Consider the following 15,431-nt stretch of genomic DNA (forward strand, 5'->3'; position numbering starts at 1 on the left):
TGATGGATTTAGTGTTGGAGATATGCCCTAAATGCAATAATATTACGTTATTGTTTCTATGTTCATAATTAAGAGTTTATATTCTATGTTATGACTATTATGATCCTAGAATATGCGATTCACTGAAAAATTCATATGATTTGAAGATACCGTTAAGTGTAATGATAGGCTCTAAACAACATTGAAAGTATGACGTTAGAAGAACGATTATATTGAATGGACCCAAATTTATTTGTTATACTTTGAGATAATATCGTCTGAAGTCAATTGCTATAACACGAAGTGTTAACGCGTGTTTTAGTTTCTTAGACCATGAAAGTAACGTAGTCACTTATTACCATACAATAAACTTTGTGGTTGCTCAAACGTTATATGTAACAACGACAACTTATAGGTTCATCGGACAGTTTGATAAGGGACTAGATAGCTCAAGAGTGGAATTTGCTCCTCCGACGATGGAGAGATATTTTTAGGGCTCTCTCGGTGTGACGGCATCAATCCTCGTCTGGCCAAATACAGGTGACTATGTCACAGGGATGCCGGAACACGTCAACGTGAAAGAAGAACAAAATTGGCAACAAGGAGACCGGTATAGTGAGCACGTAAATGACTCAAGAGAATACCGATATATCTCATCACGGGTTTTGTGAAGTATCACGAAGCAAAGTGAATAGAACATGATAACCGAAGGTTCACTTGAATGTCATTCGTGTATTCATAGTGATCAATATGGGCGTCCATGGTTCCACTATCGGCCATTGAACGAAGGGGTTTCGGTCATGTCTATGTTTTACCGAACCTACAGGGTCACAAGTTTAAGGCAATCATGATCTGTTGAGTGTTAGTAGGATGGGAATAAGGAGAATATATTTGTGAAATAGTTTTGAGAGGAACCGAAAGCGTTTCGGAGCCACCAGAAGGATTTCGGAGTTTATCGGGCAATACCGGATATTACAGATAAATAATATATAGGTGGAAAATGTTTCCGGTGATGTTAAATTAATAATAATAAGGTTTTAGTAATTGTTAGGAGGCTTTTATATTAAATCTACTATCAACGGGCCTTAAACGACCAAGAGGTGGAAGAAGAATTGGGCCAAAAGGGCCCACTAGGAGAGGCGCCCCTTTTCCCACTAAGGGAGGCCGAATTGGACAAGGGGGAGGACTCCTCCTCCCAAGGGCTGGCGCAAGGGGAGGGGAGTCCTTCCCCTTGTGTGGCCCCCCTCTCTCCCCTCCAACCTATATACACTGAGACTTTGGGCACTTTTGAATACACAAGTTTTTGGAGCCTCCTCTAGTTCTCTAGTTGCTCCTAGTTGATCAATCAGAGCTAGATCTAGATCTTATAATCCTCATAATTAGAAGTCTAGACTGGTTCTAATCTCCTCGTTCTAATCCTCCGGAGACGATTAGCTCTGGACGATGAAGCACTGCAGATCGTGAAGACCGTACGCTTGCAACTCGTAGAGAGGTCGTGCTTTTGGTCTTCTATTCGAGGGACTGGTGGGTGGTTTGCGGAATCGTTCATCTATGGTTCGAGGGAATCCAAATACGATGTACACGGACTCATCTTCTTCCGCTGCAACTTGGAGTCTGTAATGATCAAATCCAAACCGTTAATGCATCTTAATATTGTCATGGGTGATTGTAGGGCAATTTTTTTGTTTTCTACTACGTTTCCCAACATCTAGCGGCCTCCGCAAGGTGCGGTTGGTTGTGCTAGGTGGGCTCTGTTGTGAGATGATGTGCGGATGAGGTGGTGTCAGAAGATTGTGTGAGAACCCTGTCTCGGTTGTGGCCTTGATCAGCTATAGCGACGACCGTAGCTCCTCGCTTACCTTCTTGGAGGCATCACTGGATTGCTGCCGCACCCCTCCTGTGCGGATCGTTGCAGCTCTGAGGGAAACCCTTAATATTGTTTCATCGGACGATGGCGGCGCCTTGGTGTCGTATTCCTTCCTAGGGTCATCGTCTTTGGACCTGCGTACTAGCGAGCGGGATCAGTGGAAGACAGTGGTGTTGGCGTCGAGACCTCTGTGGCAATGATGATGGTGGAGCAATGTCGGAGACGTGGAAATTGTTCTCGTAGTTGGATCTTCTCCGACGTGTCCGCGGGATTGTCTCGGCCGATTTGTTGCTGTGAAGTTGAAGCTGCCGTGGCGGGGCCCGGTGGGTAGCACGTGGTTCATTCGACAATTTTCCGTGGCGTCAGCCATGCCTAGTTCTCCTTTGTGGTTCTCCGTCAGAGTTGGAGCTGCACTGTCTAGTCGTAGGTGGCTGAGTCTAGCGTGTATCTTCATACATCTCCACACGCCCTCTACTACGTGGGTTGGGTCGACAATCGCCTATGGTGAAGGCGAGTCATTTGCTCAGGGTTTAGGGATGGTGTTGACGCCTCTAGGGGAGGAGTAATGATGATGACACATGTGTGCTGTCTCGGTGAGGCCCTTTTTGGAGTGACGTGCATGGGGTATCTTATGTGTTCCGCTCAGCGGTTGTGATGGTTTTCGCTCGATTCTCTATAATTAATTTGGCTCGGTTTTCTTCAATTAACCGAGCAACTCCTTTGTTTTTAAGGAATGCGGGAATCCTGCCATTTTGAAAACAAAAAAATCCCCCGAGGAGCGATATAAGGTAGGAGTATAAGTAACACGAATTGACCATACATTTGTATCTTTGACGTTGTCTCTGGCAGAATAAAGTGACGTTCGCTCGAGTGAGCAAAGAGTGTCAACGATGCACGTTGCTCGTGTTATGTTCTTCTAGGGTTTCTCTTTCCCTCCCATATCCTTTGGAGGTTAGAGTAAACTCTCTCCTTCAGGCTTCGTCGGCGAACCCGTGGATTCGCCTCCCCTCTGCCTGCCGCTCCAGCGACGGGTGGCAGGAAGGGGAATTATGGTGCCTCCGTTCCGGTTAGTAGTTTAGGTTAGGCTTTTTGTCCTCGCAGGTGCGGCGCTCAGGCAGAAGTCGGTGCTTCTTCTTTGAGTGTGTCTTCTGGGCACCGATCGACCTCGAGTTCGTCCATCTAGACATAGTCGACGGAGCTTCGGCATAGGTTGAGGTTAGGGTTTCTCGTCATGTGACGAGATTTGGTGTCAGGTGCTTCAGATCTATTCAAGGGTTTACCGACGACAACTGCGGCTTCAAGGCGCTGGTCCTTAGGGGTACGTGCATGAAGACTTCTCGACTGTTATCGACAAGGTCAAGCAGGTTTGGATAAGGGAGCAACGATAGTGGTACGTCAGCGGCTCGTTCTGACGGTGGTAGTGGTTGTTCAATGGTCTCGATGTAATTTTTTATATGTTTGAGATGTTTCGTACTTTTAACTTTAATAATATGTCTGGACCATTTTGAAAAAAAAAAAGCACTGTATGAAAGCGGCAGGTCGACACGCGGAGTGTTAGCATTTTGTTTTTTGCGAGGGCGTTAGCAACAATTCGGGAGACTTTGACTGATTATATTGCATTTCTGTGAAGCAATGAAGATTGTATCCAACTGAGTAGCAAACCGTGGTCCATTGCATTTCACAATCAAGTATACTAAATCCAAAAGTGGGTTTAACATGTAGCGTAGAAATATCAGTAGCTGGGTCCGAATCCGCGCAAGTAGCACTGTAGCTGTCGACAATGTCGCTGTGCTGTTTCACTGGTTTTCAGACTACAGAAGAGTCGATGTTTCTTCTCACCTTTTCCAAGTTTCTTTTCCCGATTTGCCAAGACAAGTAGGATAACGCAGAAATTTCGAGCACGCGATAGAAGGAAATAGCACGCGCTTGAAAAAACAAGTCGACGTTCCGATAGGAAAGCCCGTCTTCTCAAACTGTACTTGGAGAAAAAAAACATTTTAGGAGTCAACTTTCCTCCTGTGGACTACACTAGAATGCACGCTTCAAAAAAGATAGCCAGCTGGACTTTTGAGCTAACAACGTGAAAACGAAACGAATAGTCTTGTGTCCATTACCTCGCTCCAGGAATATCAGAAATATTACCAGCTTCGGTTGACGGCAAAGAAGAATGCGAGTGAACCACCTGGTTTTGCATCAGCTCTAGCACGTCGACACTTGCATGATTCCATAATTGCTACCGCACGCCGACGCCGCGTTGTCTCGCTGCAAGCCCCCTAAGGCCCTCCACTATGTAGCGGTGCTAAAAGTATACCACGCCCATGTCGATGCCAGATGAAGAAGTTTTAGCACCGTCCACACTATGTGAAAGAATTTGGCATTCAATGAAGCTAGGGCCCATGTACATAAACTACTATATATCAGCCCATCTCACCCTACTAGCAGCGTCCTGGTTCCTAGCTCGTTGCCAGCTCTTTGCGTTAGAAGGACGGCCGGCGCGCTTAATTTACTCTGCAGATGGATTTGGCACAGGAGCAAGTAGATGCTCCGGTTTTCTAAAATTTTGTTATGGCACCTGCTAGGTAATGAAGGGCACCGGTGCCAAATAAAGTAAAAGTGATTTTGGCATCGATTTTAGCCCACATAGTGGAAGGCCTAAGACTATGGCCATCTGGAGGTCCTTTTCCCCCTTTTTTTATGCTTTTTTGGATCTGTTTGTGCCTTCTGTATTGTCGTGATGATTTTATTTATAAAGTGGAAAGAAATTCTATTTCAAGGAGTTACGAGTAACATGAATTGACCGTGCATTCGTATGTTGTACTTGGTCTCTGACAGAACAAAGTGACGTTACCTCTGGTGAGCAAAGAGTGTCTTTCTTTTTTCGAGTGAGGAAAGAGTGCCAACGATGCAGGGTGGTCGTGTTCTGTCCTTCTAGTACTGTTTGGAAGCGGCAGGTCGACACGCCGAATGTTTACAAATAACAATAATTGGGGAGACTTGACTAATATTTGCATTTCGGTGAAGCAATGAAGATTGTATCAGTAGCAAACCGTTGTCCATACCATTTCACAATCAAGTATACAGTATACTAAATCCAAAAGTAGGTTTAACATGTACTGTAGTGTAGCGCAGAAATATCAGTATAGCTGGGGTCCGAACTAGACAACGTATTCGTCTGCCGATCGGTGAGAACCAATACGGGCACTGAAGTAGAAGCCAGCCATCCAATTTTATCCGTATACATTTCAAACCGGATAAAATTCATACAAATATGATAAGATTCAACAAAGTTTAGACATAATTTATACTCCCTTCGTCCCAAAATATAAGAACGTTTTTCGTAAAACGTTCTTATATTTTGAGACAGAGGGAGTAGAAAATAGCCCGCAATCGTTCGGCTATAATGGAAACCCTCGAATCTAGAGCTGTTTGGCGTTCCAATCCAGTTCCAACAATGCATTTCTCGGACCGAGAAAGCGGAACTGCTTGGCGCAGCAACTAGTACTCCTGTGAAATAATAGGTTAGATACATTGACTTTCTATTCAAAAAATATTCGTTGATTCAATTAAAATAAAGAACTTTGAGTTAATTGAAGAACTAAATGAATCAAAAAGTAGGATAGGAGAAGATTATTAGTATTCCTAGTTGTCTAATTATTTAGACACAATTTACCTCTTTTTTAATCCTATTTGGATTTATATTATATCGTGCCAATCCAAATAATACAATTCATCCATGCACAAATATCTCCAGTACAATAATAGTTCAAATTCAGCAAGATAACCGGATGCCCAGCGTGTTTTTCGGAATCATTTATTTCAAATTCAATGGTACTAGAGCCAGAACCGGCACATGTGTCGTCCCACACAAACAGCCCCTTAAGCAGGCGGATAGAGGACCGTGTTGGATGGCAAAACACTTCCGAACCGAACGGTTTAGAAGGACGAGGGTGGTTTGAAGGTCCGCGTTGAAGATGCCCTTGCCTGTTAGCCCAGCCTGAAGATGTGCCAACGCGTTTTGGGGTGATGCAAAGCTGCACCCCAACTATTGTTTTTCTTCTTCTTCTTCCGCTGTTCTTTCTTTGGCTTCGGCTGTTTTTTTTCTAGTACCTTGTGCCTTTCTCTGTACTTTGCCATCGGCTATCCCTTCTGAAATGGAATCTTAGCAGTCGACTGAGACTTAGCAAGACTGAAACAAAATTTTGCACTGATCTCAATGTAAGATCTCACGGATAAAGCATCGACTGAGATTTAGTCTCAGTCGACTGAGACTTAGCAAGACTGGGAGAAAAAACATATTAGGAGTCGAGTTTCCTCGGTTCCTCTTCCTCCCATAAACCACCTGGTTTATTCTTGCGCTTTAGGTATACATTAGTCGATTGAAAAATCAATTATGGCCAGTCGATTTCCTTTTTCCAATCAGTGTACGCACCTACACTTCTGCATGCATGCAACTTTCATGAGGGCTGACGCGTCCGCGGAGAGTATTAATGCGGCGTGTTGGTGCAGACTCATTGAGATCAATCAGCTAGCTGGTTTTGGTTTTAATTTAAAGATATTTTTATGAATTACAGTGTAAATGTATGAGTCCAGATGTGTTTCATATGCCATTTTTCGGTGTGTTCTTTTTTTCTTCTTCTTCCTTTTTCAATGTTTCTATGTGTGCGTGTGTGTGTCACCGTGCGCGAGCGCGCGTGTGTGGTTTTTGCTTTTGTTTTTGGTTTTTCTTTGTTAGTTCATTTTTATTTTTTATGTGGGTATTTTTGGAATGTTGGTGAGTGGAAATGTACTCACATAAATACTATGCAATATGTGTGAAAATTACACTATTTTATGATTTTTTGCATGCAACAAAAAGTGCAAGTTTAGAACGAAGTTGTCTGCAAGTTTTTTGAAACCTTTTTGTTATCTTTCTTCCTTAAACGTCAACACTATTGCTACTAAGTAATTGTTCCCTATTTAGAATTTATATTTATTATTTTATTTTCTTTCTTCTTCAAGGTTAAAACCAATGCCACTAATTCATTCCTTAAGAAATATTTTTGCGAAATTCCACTATAATATGTATATTCGGGCATATTTAAAAAGCACATTTCTTGTGAATATTGCGTGCAAAATTCGTCGTTTTTTAATTTTATTTCTCCTTAAAGGGTAATACCAATGCTACTAATTTATTATTTTGATTTTATATAAGTTTTTGTTACATTTATTTCTTCTTTAAGGGATACCAATGCCTGTAATGCATTCCTTCTTAGGAATCCTTTTTTAATGATAGTTCACTATTATATGACTATTCTTGCATATTATTAAAATGTGCAATTTATGTTCAACCGTGCACAATTTTTTGTCATTCTTTGTTTTTTTGCCTTTCTTTCATTTTAAAGGTCCCTTGGTAATACTTATGCTACTAATTCATTCTCTTAGAAACCCCAGTCTTTTTTTGTTTTTGTTTTATTTTCAATTTTTCCTCTTGGAGGGTAGTACCAATGATACTAATTCATGTCTTCTGTTTTTGCGAAAATTTCACAATTATATGTTTATTCTTTCATATTATAAAAAAGTGCAAGTTCGGCATTAAATCGTGCTTGATTTTATCATTATTTTCTGTATTCTTAAAAGGTAGTTCCTTTGCTAGTAATTCAGTATTTCTTACTCGCTCTGATCGGAAATAAGTGTCACAGTTTTGAACTAAGGTTGGAGGGAGTAGAAAATTTAATTATTACGATTTGAAAAAGTATAGACGCCATGGTTCAAACACCAATGTAACTATTCATTCTTTCTTTAGAAAACCTTGTTTTTTTGCAAAAAGAACACTACTATCTTTATTCTTGCATATTTTAACAAAGTGAATTGCGTGCAAATTTTAGCTTTATTTTTTAGTTTTTATTTTATATTCTTTATTTTTATGAGTAATACCAGATGCCACTAATTCATCATTTGTTTAAAAACTTGACTATTTAACTTTGTTTTATATTTTTTTCATTTTGTTTCTTATGAAAGGGTAGTACCAATGCCACTAGTTTGTTCTTCCTTAGAAAACTTCATTATTATGATTTTGTTTTTTTATTTTATTTAAGTTTTTAATTTTCTTTCTTTTGAAAGGGTAATACCAATGCAAGTTATTCATTCTTCTTTAGAAGCCTTCATTACTTTGATTTTCTTTAGTTATTATTTCATTTTATTTCATCTGGAAGGGTATACCAATGCCACTAATTCATTCTTAGAAAACTTTATTATTCTGATTTTGTTTCATTTTCTTTATCTTGAAATGGTAATACAAATTCCACTAATTATGTTTTTCTTAGAAAAATTCATATTTTGATTTAGTTTTAGTTTTTTTGTTTTCTTTCTTCTTTAAGATTAATATATCAATGCCCCTAATTCATTCCTGCTTAGGAAATTTCCTTTTGTGACAATTCGCCATTATATGCTTATTCTTGCATATTATAAAAATGCGCAATTTCTATATAAATTATGTGCAATTTTTCATTATTTGTTTTATTTTAATGATTTTTCTTTATTCTTAGAAAAGCTTGTTATTTTGGTTTGGTTTTATTTCATTTTCCTTATTCTTTAATGGCAATACCATTGCCACTAATTCATTCCTTCTTAGGAATTTTCCTTTTCTGTGAAAATACCACTATTATATGCTTATTTTTGCATATTATAAAAAAGCACAATTTTTGTGTAAATTTTGTATTTATTTTATTATTTTTCTTTTCCTTTCTTGTTTAAATGGTAATGCCAATGACAAAAAAATTGCATTTGCTATTTTTTGTTTACGTACATATGCTTTAGCTTACATACATATATACATCGATGAGGAGTACTGTATTTATATGGAGCTGTTTTCCATGTATGCATGCACCTAACCCGCAAAAAAAATGTATGCATGCACCTGTAAACAGCAATTAAGTTGATGTACGACTTGCTTAAGGGGCAACATGCAGGAGAATCGTCGTTGCATGCATCAGCTCTTACGGCTGCGGCGTTATGTGTTGCCAATGCTCCGGACCCAAAGAATTCGTAAACATGCAAAACTGACTGACTAAAATATTACTATATTCAGTCGATTGACATCTAGTCGCTCGCTTATCTTGTGTTTATTACTACCTCGCTGCAGGAACATCAGAAATATTACCGGCTTCCGTGGACGGCAAAGAAGAGTGCGAGTGAACCACCTGGTTTTGCCTGAGCGCTAGCACGTCGACACTTACGTGCTCTACCGACACCTCCGGGAGCCGCGTGTCACCGCTCAGGAACTGCATGATCTGCCGAATGCCCGGGCGCGCGCTGGGCAGAGGGTGCGAGCACAGCAAGCACAGCTTCAGAACGAAGCTCGCTTCTTCGGCAGGGAAGTCGCCCCGGAGTCGCGGGTCCACGGCGTCGGTGATCGCTCCTTCGCGCCAGTGCTCGATCACCCTGTCCGCCAGCAGGAGGTGGTCGCCGTGCTCGTCCTGGGAGACGGGCCGCCGCCCGCACGCGACCTCCAGCATGAACACGCCGAAGGCGAAGATGTCGGACGCCTTGGAGGCCCTGCCGGTGTGCCCGAGCTCCGGGGCTAGGTAGCCCATGGTGCCCACCACGTGCGTGGTGTGCGGGTCGGTGCCGTGATCGTAGAGCCTCGCGAGGCCGAAGTCGCCTAGCCGCCCGTTCATGTCGGCATCCAGGAGCACGTTGCTCGCCTTGACGTCGCGATGCAGAACCACCTTCTCCCAGTCCTCGTGGAGGTACAGTATGCTGGAGGCGACGTCGTTGATGATCCCCAACCTCTGGCTCCAGCTCAAGACCATCGTGTTGTGGTCGTGCAGAAGCTTGTCGAGACTGCCATTTGGCATGTAGTCGTAGACTAGCAGGAGCTCGCGCTTCCGCCGGCAGTATCCGAGCAACCGGACGAGGTTCCGGTGCCGAATCTGGCCGATACTGACCACCTCGGAGATGAACTCCTTCATTCCTTGCCTCGATTCGTGCGACACCTTCTTCACTGCAACCTCCGCCCCGGACGTCGGAAGCACGCCCTTGTACACCCTCCCGAACCCGCCGATGCCAAGCAGCCGCTCGTCGGAGAACCCCTTGGTGGCGTGGAACAAATCCTTGTACGAGAAACGGTGCGGACCGAACTCCGTCTCCCAGTCCTCTTTTACCTCCGCATACCTGCGCCGCCTCCGATCAATTAGGACGACGGCGATGGCCAGTGCTAACACCAACGCTGCCGATGCTATCGGCAACAAGATATACAGCGTCTTCGACCGGCGCTTGGGGGTCGTGAACGGCAGGGCCGGCAGCTTCTGTATGTTTAGCGGCGGGGCTTGTCCACCATCCATCTTGAAGCTCCAGGCAAGCACGTAGTGGCGGCTCGACACGACGCCGGTGGATGACGAGAAGCCAACGTAGGCTTTGTCCTGGATCACCGACGAGAGGTTCACGGTGGCGGAGAGCAGAGGCTTCTTGGGCTTGGGCAGCTCAAGGGGTGCCATGGTGACGCTGACGAGAGAGGTGCGGGCGTCGAAGTCCACCCACACCTGCGCAGCCGTGCGGTTCAACAGGCTCATGTTGATGAACGCGCCTGTGCCGTCCTCGTAGTACCCCGCGTTGTCGGCGACGATGGATGAGAGGCCGTCGACGTCGACCCCGACGTGGTTGTTGCTCATGTCCCCGAACTCGGCGTTGACGATGGTGTCGAGCTCGACGGCCAGGAAGTGGTTGCTGGAGTTGCCGTTGTTGGCCGCGTTGGCCAGGCCCATGTACTGGCTCTGAAGCGCCGTGGAGAAGTTTTTGCTCTTGGAGACGACGAAGGCCAGGCCGGGGCTGCTGAAGTCGTCGTACTCGCTGACGATGCCGAACACGAAGGCTGTCGAGAAGGAGCGCGAGGAGGCGTTGCCGTTGGCGGCCTCGTGGAACCGCACGGGGACAGGGTAGAAGGCGTGTCCTTTTAGCTGAGTCGTGCCGTTGGTGAGCATGAGGAGGCCGTCTGGGGTGACCGTGGCCGTGCCGTCGAGCGAGAGGTTCGCGCCGGCGAAGCCATCGAACGTGAACTGGTCGGCGTCGACGGCCGGAGATGCGAGGGGAAGGACATGAAGAAGCAAGAAAAGGAGCAGATGAAGGACGCTCATGGTTGGTTGGCTTCCGCGCCTAATGTGCCGGGAGTGTACTGATATTTGACCCTGAGGGCTGAGGCTGTCTTTCCACGAAGAATGGAACCATCAGTCCATGTGACTATAAACCCTTGCTGGCAAATGATGTGGTTATCGCTGTATGTGTACGACTGGCTAATCCCGAGATATCTTTTTATGTAACAGTTCAACTTGTCGCCTTAAAATGTTCGTATGTAAAACGCGTCGCCTTAAATTTCACTTACGATTGCAATCATTGACTTGACCTACAGTTTTGTTTGTGAGCTTGCGTGCCAAATTTTCAGAGGAGAGCACGCTATGCGAATAATTTAATGCGGACCCAACTAGCTGCGGCAAGTTGATTCTTTCCTAGGGAGAAGAAACAGGGGACCGGCTACCTGTCAGTTGACTGGAAACAGATTTTGGGTCAGTCGATCGACCCACAATTTGTTTCAGTCGAGTACAGTCCAGCCGAGTATCAAGTTGGTCCATAGTTGATTATTTTATCCACCTGCAATTGACGTGAGCTAGCGTGCATTTCGAATGGTCATGCACGTACGCATTTCAGCACATCAATAACGCTGCTTTTTAGGGGTAGTATCAATAACGCTGCTATAAATTTTTTTAATACAATACAGACACAAGCGTTCATAAGCGTTCATATACACGCGCATACACTTAACCCTATGAATGGACACACGCACATCCTATCCCAATGAGCACCTCCGAAAGACTGAGCCGGCATATCATCTTGAAATTTACAAAATCGCCGTAGGCATCTCGTCATCGACGGGAACATCTCCTCTCACTGAATGTGCATAACCAGAAATCCTGAAATAAATCCATAAATAAATGCGAGCACCAGGATTTGTACCCTGTTGGAATGAGGATACAACAATCCCTGTAACCATCCAACCACAGGTTACAATTGAGTCACCACCATCAGTGTGATGGATGCATGCAACACGGGCCCCCAAATATCAGATGTACATATCCATGTTTGGTTCATAGTTAGTACTTTCCCACACTCTTTTTACTCAGTAAGATTCTTGTGGAAAATAAGGCCCACATGTCATACACAAAAAATACATGGCAATTTTTCCATAGGCAAGCCAAAATGTGGCTAACAACAAGTTTGGCTAAAATAGTGTGGCAAACTATGAGACTGGCTACCGGTTTTAACAGGCATGATTTAATTTACTATGAGTTGTAAACCTGATAACCAAAAGTAGAAAAAGAGGCGGTCACCTCAAAATGTAATAGTTGTGCTGCTGTCATCTTATAAAATATATGAATAAAAATAGTGGCATTGGTCTTACCTAAAAAACATGTAAATCAAATAATGACAAAATTTGCATACAATTTATACAGAAATTGCATTTTTCATAATGTGCAAAAATAAGTATATAATGTTGAAAGTTTTGCAAAAAAGAAGTTTCCTAAGAAGGAATACTTTACTAGAATCAGCATTATCATTAAAAAGAAAGCATAATATAAAAATAAATCAAATATTGACAAAACTTACACAGAAGGGTTTCGCAAAATAAATTGCACACATTTCACATAGAAATTAAATTTTTATAATACGAAAGAATAACCATATAATAGTGGAATGATATTGGTATTACCATTACAGAAAGAAAATGAAATAAAATGAAAATGAAAATGAAAACAAAATAATGAATTTTTCTACGGAAGAATAAAACCCTTTAAGAAGAAAGAAATTAAAAATAAAATAAAAATAATGAAATTTTCAAGGGAAGATTGAAACCCTTTAAGAAGAAAGAAAATAAAAAAACAAAAACAAAATAATGAAGTTTTCTAGGGAAGAATCAAACCCTTTAAGAAAAAATAAAATATATAAAGAAAACAAAATGATGATGTTTTCTATGGAATAATGAAACCCTTTAAGGAAAAAATACAAAACTAAAACTAAAACAAAATAACGAAGTTTTCTATGTTAGAATGAAACCCTTTAAGAGGAAAGATATTATAAAAACAAATGAAAAAAATAAAATAATGAAGTTTTCTAGGGGAAAATGAAACCCTTTAAGAAGCGCGGAAATTAAAAAATAACTTGCACACAAGTAAGCCTTGAAATTGCACTTTTGTAATAAGCAAAAAATAAGCATATACAATGCAATTTTTGCTCTGTACTATAATTTACACACATGGTGTATCATACTTGCGTGTATACTTACTTACAAACACAAAAATAAAAATAATTTTTTCTAAGAAGAAATCAAGTATAGTGGCATTGGTACCACCCTTTAAGAAGAAAGAAAGTAAAAATAATAATTATACAAATTGCACACAATTTACACATAAATTATACTTTTTTAGTTATGTAAGAATATGCATATAATAGTGCGTTTTACATAAAACAAAGTTTTTTAAACAAGGAACGAATTAGTGACATTGGTATCGTCCTTAAAAATAGGAAATGGATTAAAAACTAAACATAATAAAACGAATAAAATTTCCTAAGAGAGACCAAATTATTGACATTGGTATCACTCTTAAGAAGAAAGAAAGAAAAACTTGCACACAACTTTGCAGTGAAATTGCACATTTTATAATATGCACTGAATACACATATAGTAATACAACTTTAGCAGTCTAGTATAACTTACACAAATACCGTATAGTACTTTCATGCATACATACACATAATAATAATAATAATAATAATAATAATAATTTAATTAGAAAAAAAAATTAGCACAAAAAAATAGCATTGTTGTTACCCCTAAGGAATAAAAAAAGGGAAAAAATCCACACAATTAGCACAAAAAATGCACTTGTTATAATATATAGAATAAATATATAAGAGTGAAGTTTCTGTACTCGAATGTAATTTGTACATGCATTACTTGCATGTATACATTTACACACACTCAACATCCAGAAATAGATGTAAAGAAAAAAAAACTCAAGCAAAAAATAGGAAAATAAAAGCGTACACGTGCAGAAAACAAAAGCAACCCATGGAGAAAAGCATACACACACCAAAATACAGCCTAAGAAGAAAATCGACTGACCTAAAATAGGGGCCAGTCGAATCCAAGCAGCCCAGTACACCAGCAAAATGTGACAAGAAAAACTGCACAAATCTTAAAGCACAATCCAATGACCAAAAAATTGACTAAGCACAAAACTAAAAATCAGCTGACTGAAATCCAGCTAAAGTGAAGAAACAGTCCAACCAACATTTCGTAATTTCCCTCGCTGTAGTCGGTCCATGGTGACCCTCATTTTAAAGTGCCCTAAACAAAGAATTGTTTTCTCTACTTCTATAAAAAACAAATTTGATGATGATGGTGTGCCTGTCTCCTAACCATCTGAACCATCAGATAAAAAACGAACGGTTTAGATGGCACTAAGGGCATCTTCAGCCGTTCGCCCCCCAAGGCCCTGAAATAGCGCCTAGTGGGGGTTAACCGGCGATATTTTCGCCGTGGGGGCGCTCGGGTTCCCAACCGCCGCCCTAAGTTGGCACCCAGACGTCGTTTTTCAAATGCAAAATTGACTCAAATTCGACGAAAACGACTCGATTTTGAACGGAATTTAGGCGGTTTCATTCATATTTGTTCAAATTTAAAGACATACACAAAAACTTAAAAAACTACGCCACCGCCGCCGCCCCAAGCCTAGTTCATGCCGAGGAGCTTGTAGAATGCGGTGTAGTCGCCGCCGCCGTCGCCGTCGTCCTGCACGCCGCCGTCCTTGCTGTAGCCCTGCCCTGGATCGCCGTTCTTTGGCGGCAACAAATCATCCCAAGCACGCCAATGAACCTCCTGTTTACCATTTGAGGATCCGCAATAGAAGCCCCTCACCATCTTAGTGAGCTCATCACATACAGAAAAGGGCAGTTTAAACATGCACATAATGTAAGTGGGTAATGCTTGCGCTACAAATTTGATGAGTGTCTCTTGACCAGGTTGAGCGAGGAACTCGGTTTTTTCTTCTGCTAAAACTATTGAAAAAAACCCCCGTAAAAATTGGCAAGACTACTCAAGTCACTAAGAACAAGGGTGCAACTTTTAATAATAACAAAGAGGATCTTAAGATGATTAGTATTCACCCCGACTTTGTTGAAGTTGTAAAAGACTCTACTTGCGAAAATGAATTCGTCAATCTTATTCCTAGAAGTATTATTATAAAAATATGCATGCTAAATCTTTGAAGAATATTGGTTGTCCGATTCAGGAATTAGAAACTAAAGATGGCAATACTTGAATCTATGCATTATGCCTACCTAGGGGCATAAAACGATAGCGCTTGTTGGGAGGCAACCCATTGAATATTTTTTTTGCTTTTTTCTTTATGTTTTTGAGTGTTTACACAATTATGCTACTGTTATGATTGTGTTTATTATGTTTTATTTAGTGTTTGTGCCAAGTAAAGCCTTTGGGATCATGTTTGGTGATAGTTGATTTGCTCTTGTCGAAAAATAGAACTTTTGCGCCCAGTAG

At 41.6% G+C, this 15,431-nt stretch overlaps 1 protein-coding gene across 1 annotated transcript; it reads right to left on the reverse strand.

The window, feature by feature from the left end:
* Window positions 1–8,869: 8,869 nt before the first annotated feature.
* LOC123141569 (L-type lectin-domain containing receptor kinase SIT1) lies at window positions 8,870–11,018 on the reverse strand. Its single transcript, XM_044560677.1, has one exon. The coding sequence runs from the start codon at window positions 10,954–10,956 to the stop codon at window positions 8,953–8,955; it is 2,004 nt and encodes a 667-aa protein (XP_044416612.1). The 5' UTR covers window positions 10,957–11,018; the 3' UTR covers window positions 8,870–8,952.
* Between the last annotated feature and the right edge of the window lie 4,413 nt (window positions 11,019–15,431).

Source organism: Triticum aestivum, chromosome 6D, assembly GCF_018294505.1.
Source record: "Triticum aestivum cultivar Chinese Spring chromosome 6D, IWGSC CS RefSeq v2.1, whole genome shotgun sequence".
Taxonomy (NCBI): domain Eukaryota; kingdom Viridiplantae; phylum Streptophyta; class Magnoliopsida; order Poales; family Poaceae; genus Triticum; species Triticum aestivum.

Coding starts and splice junctions, on each gene's coding strand:
- LOC123141569 (XM_044560677.1), bottom strand. CDS start 10,956: ATGAGCGTCCTTCATCTGCTCCTTTTCTTGCTTCTTCATGTCCTTCCC.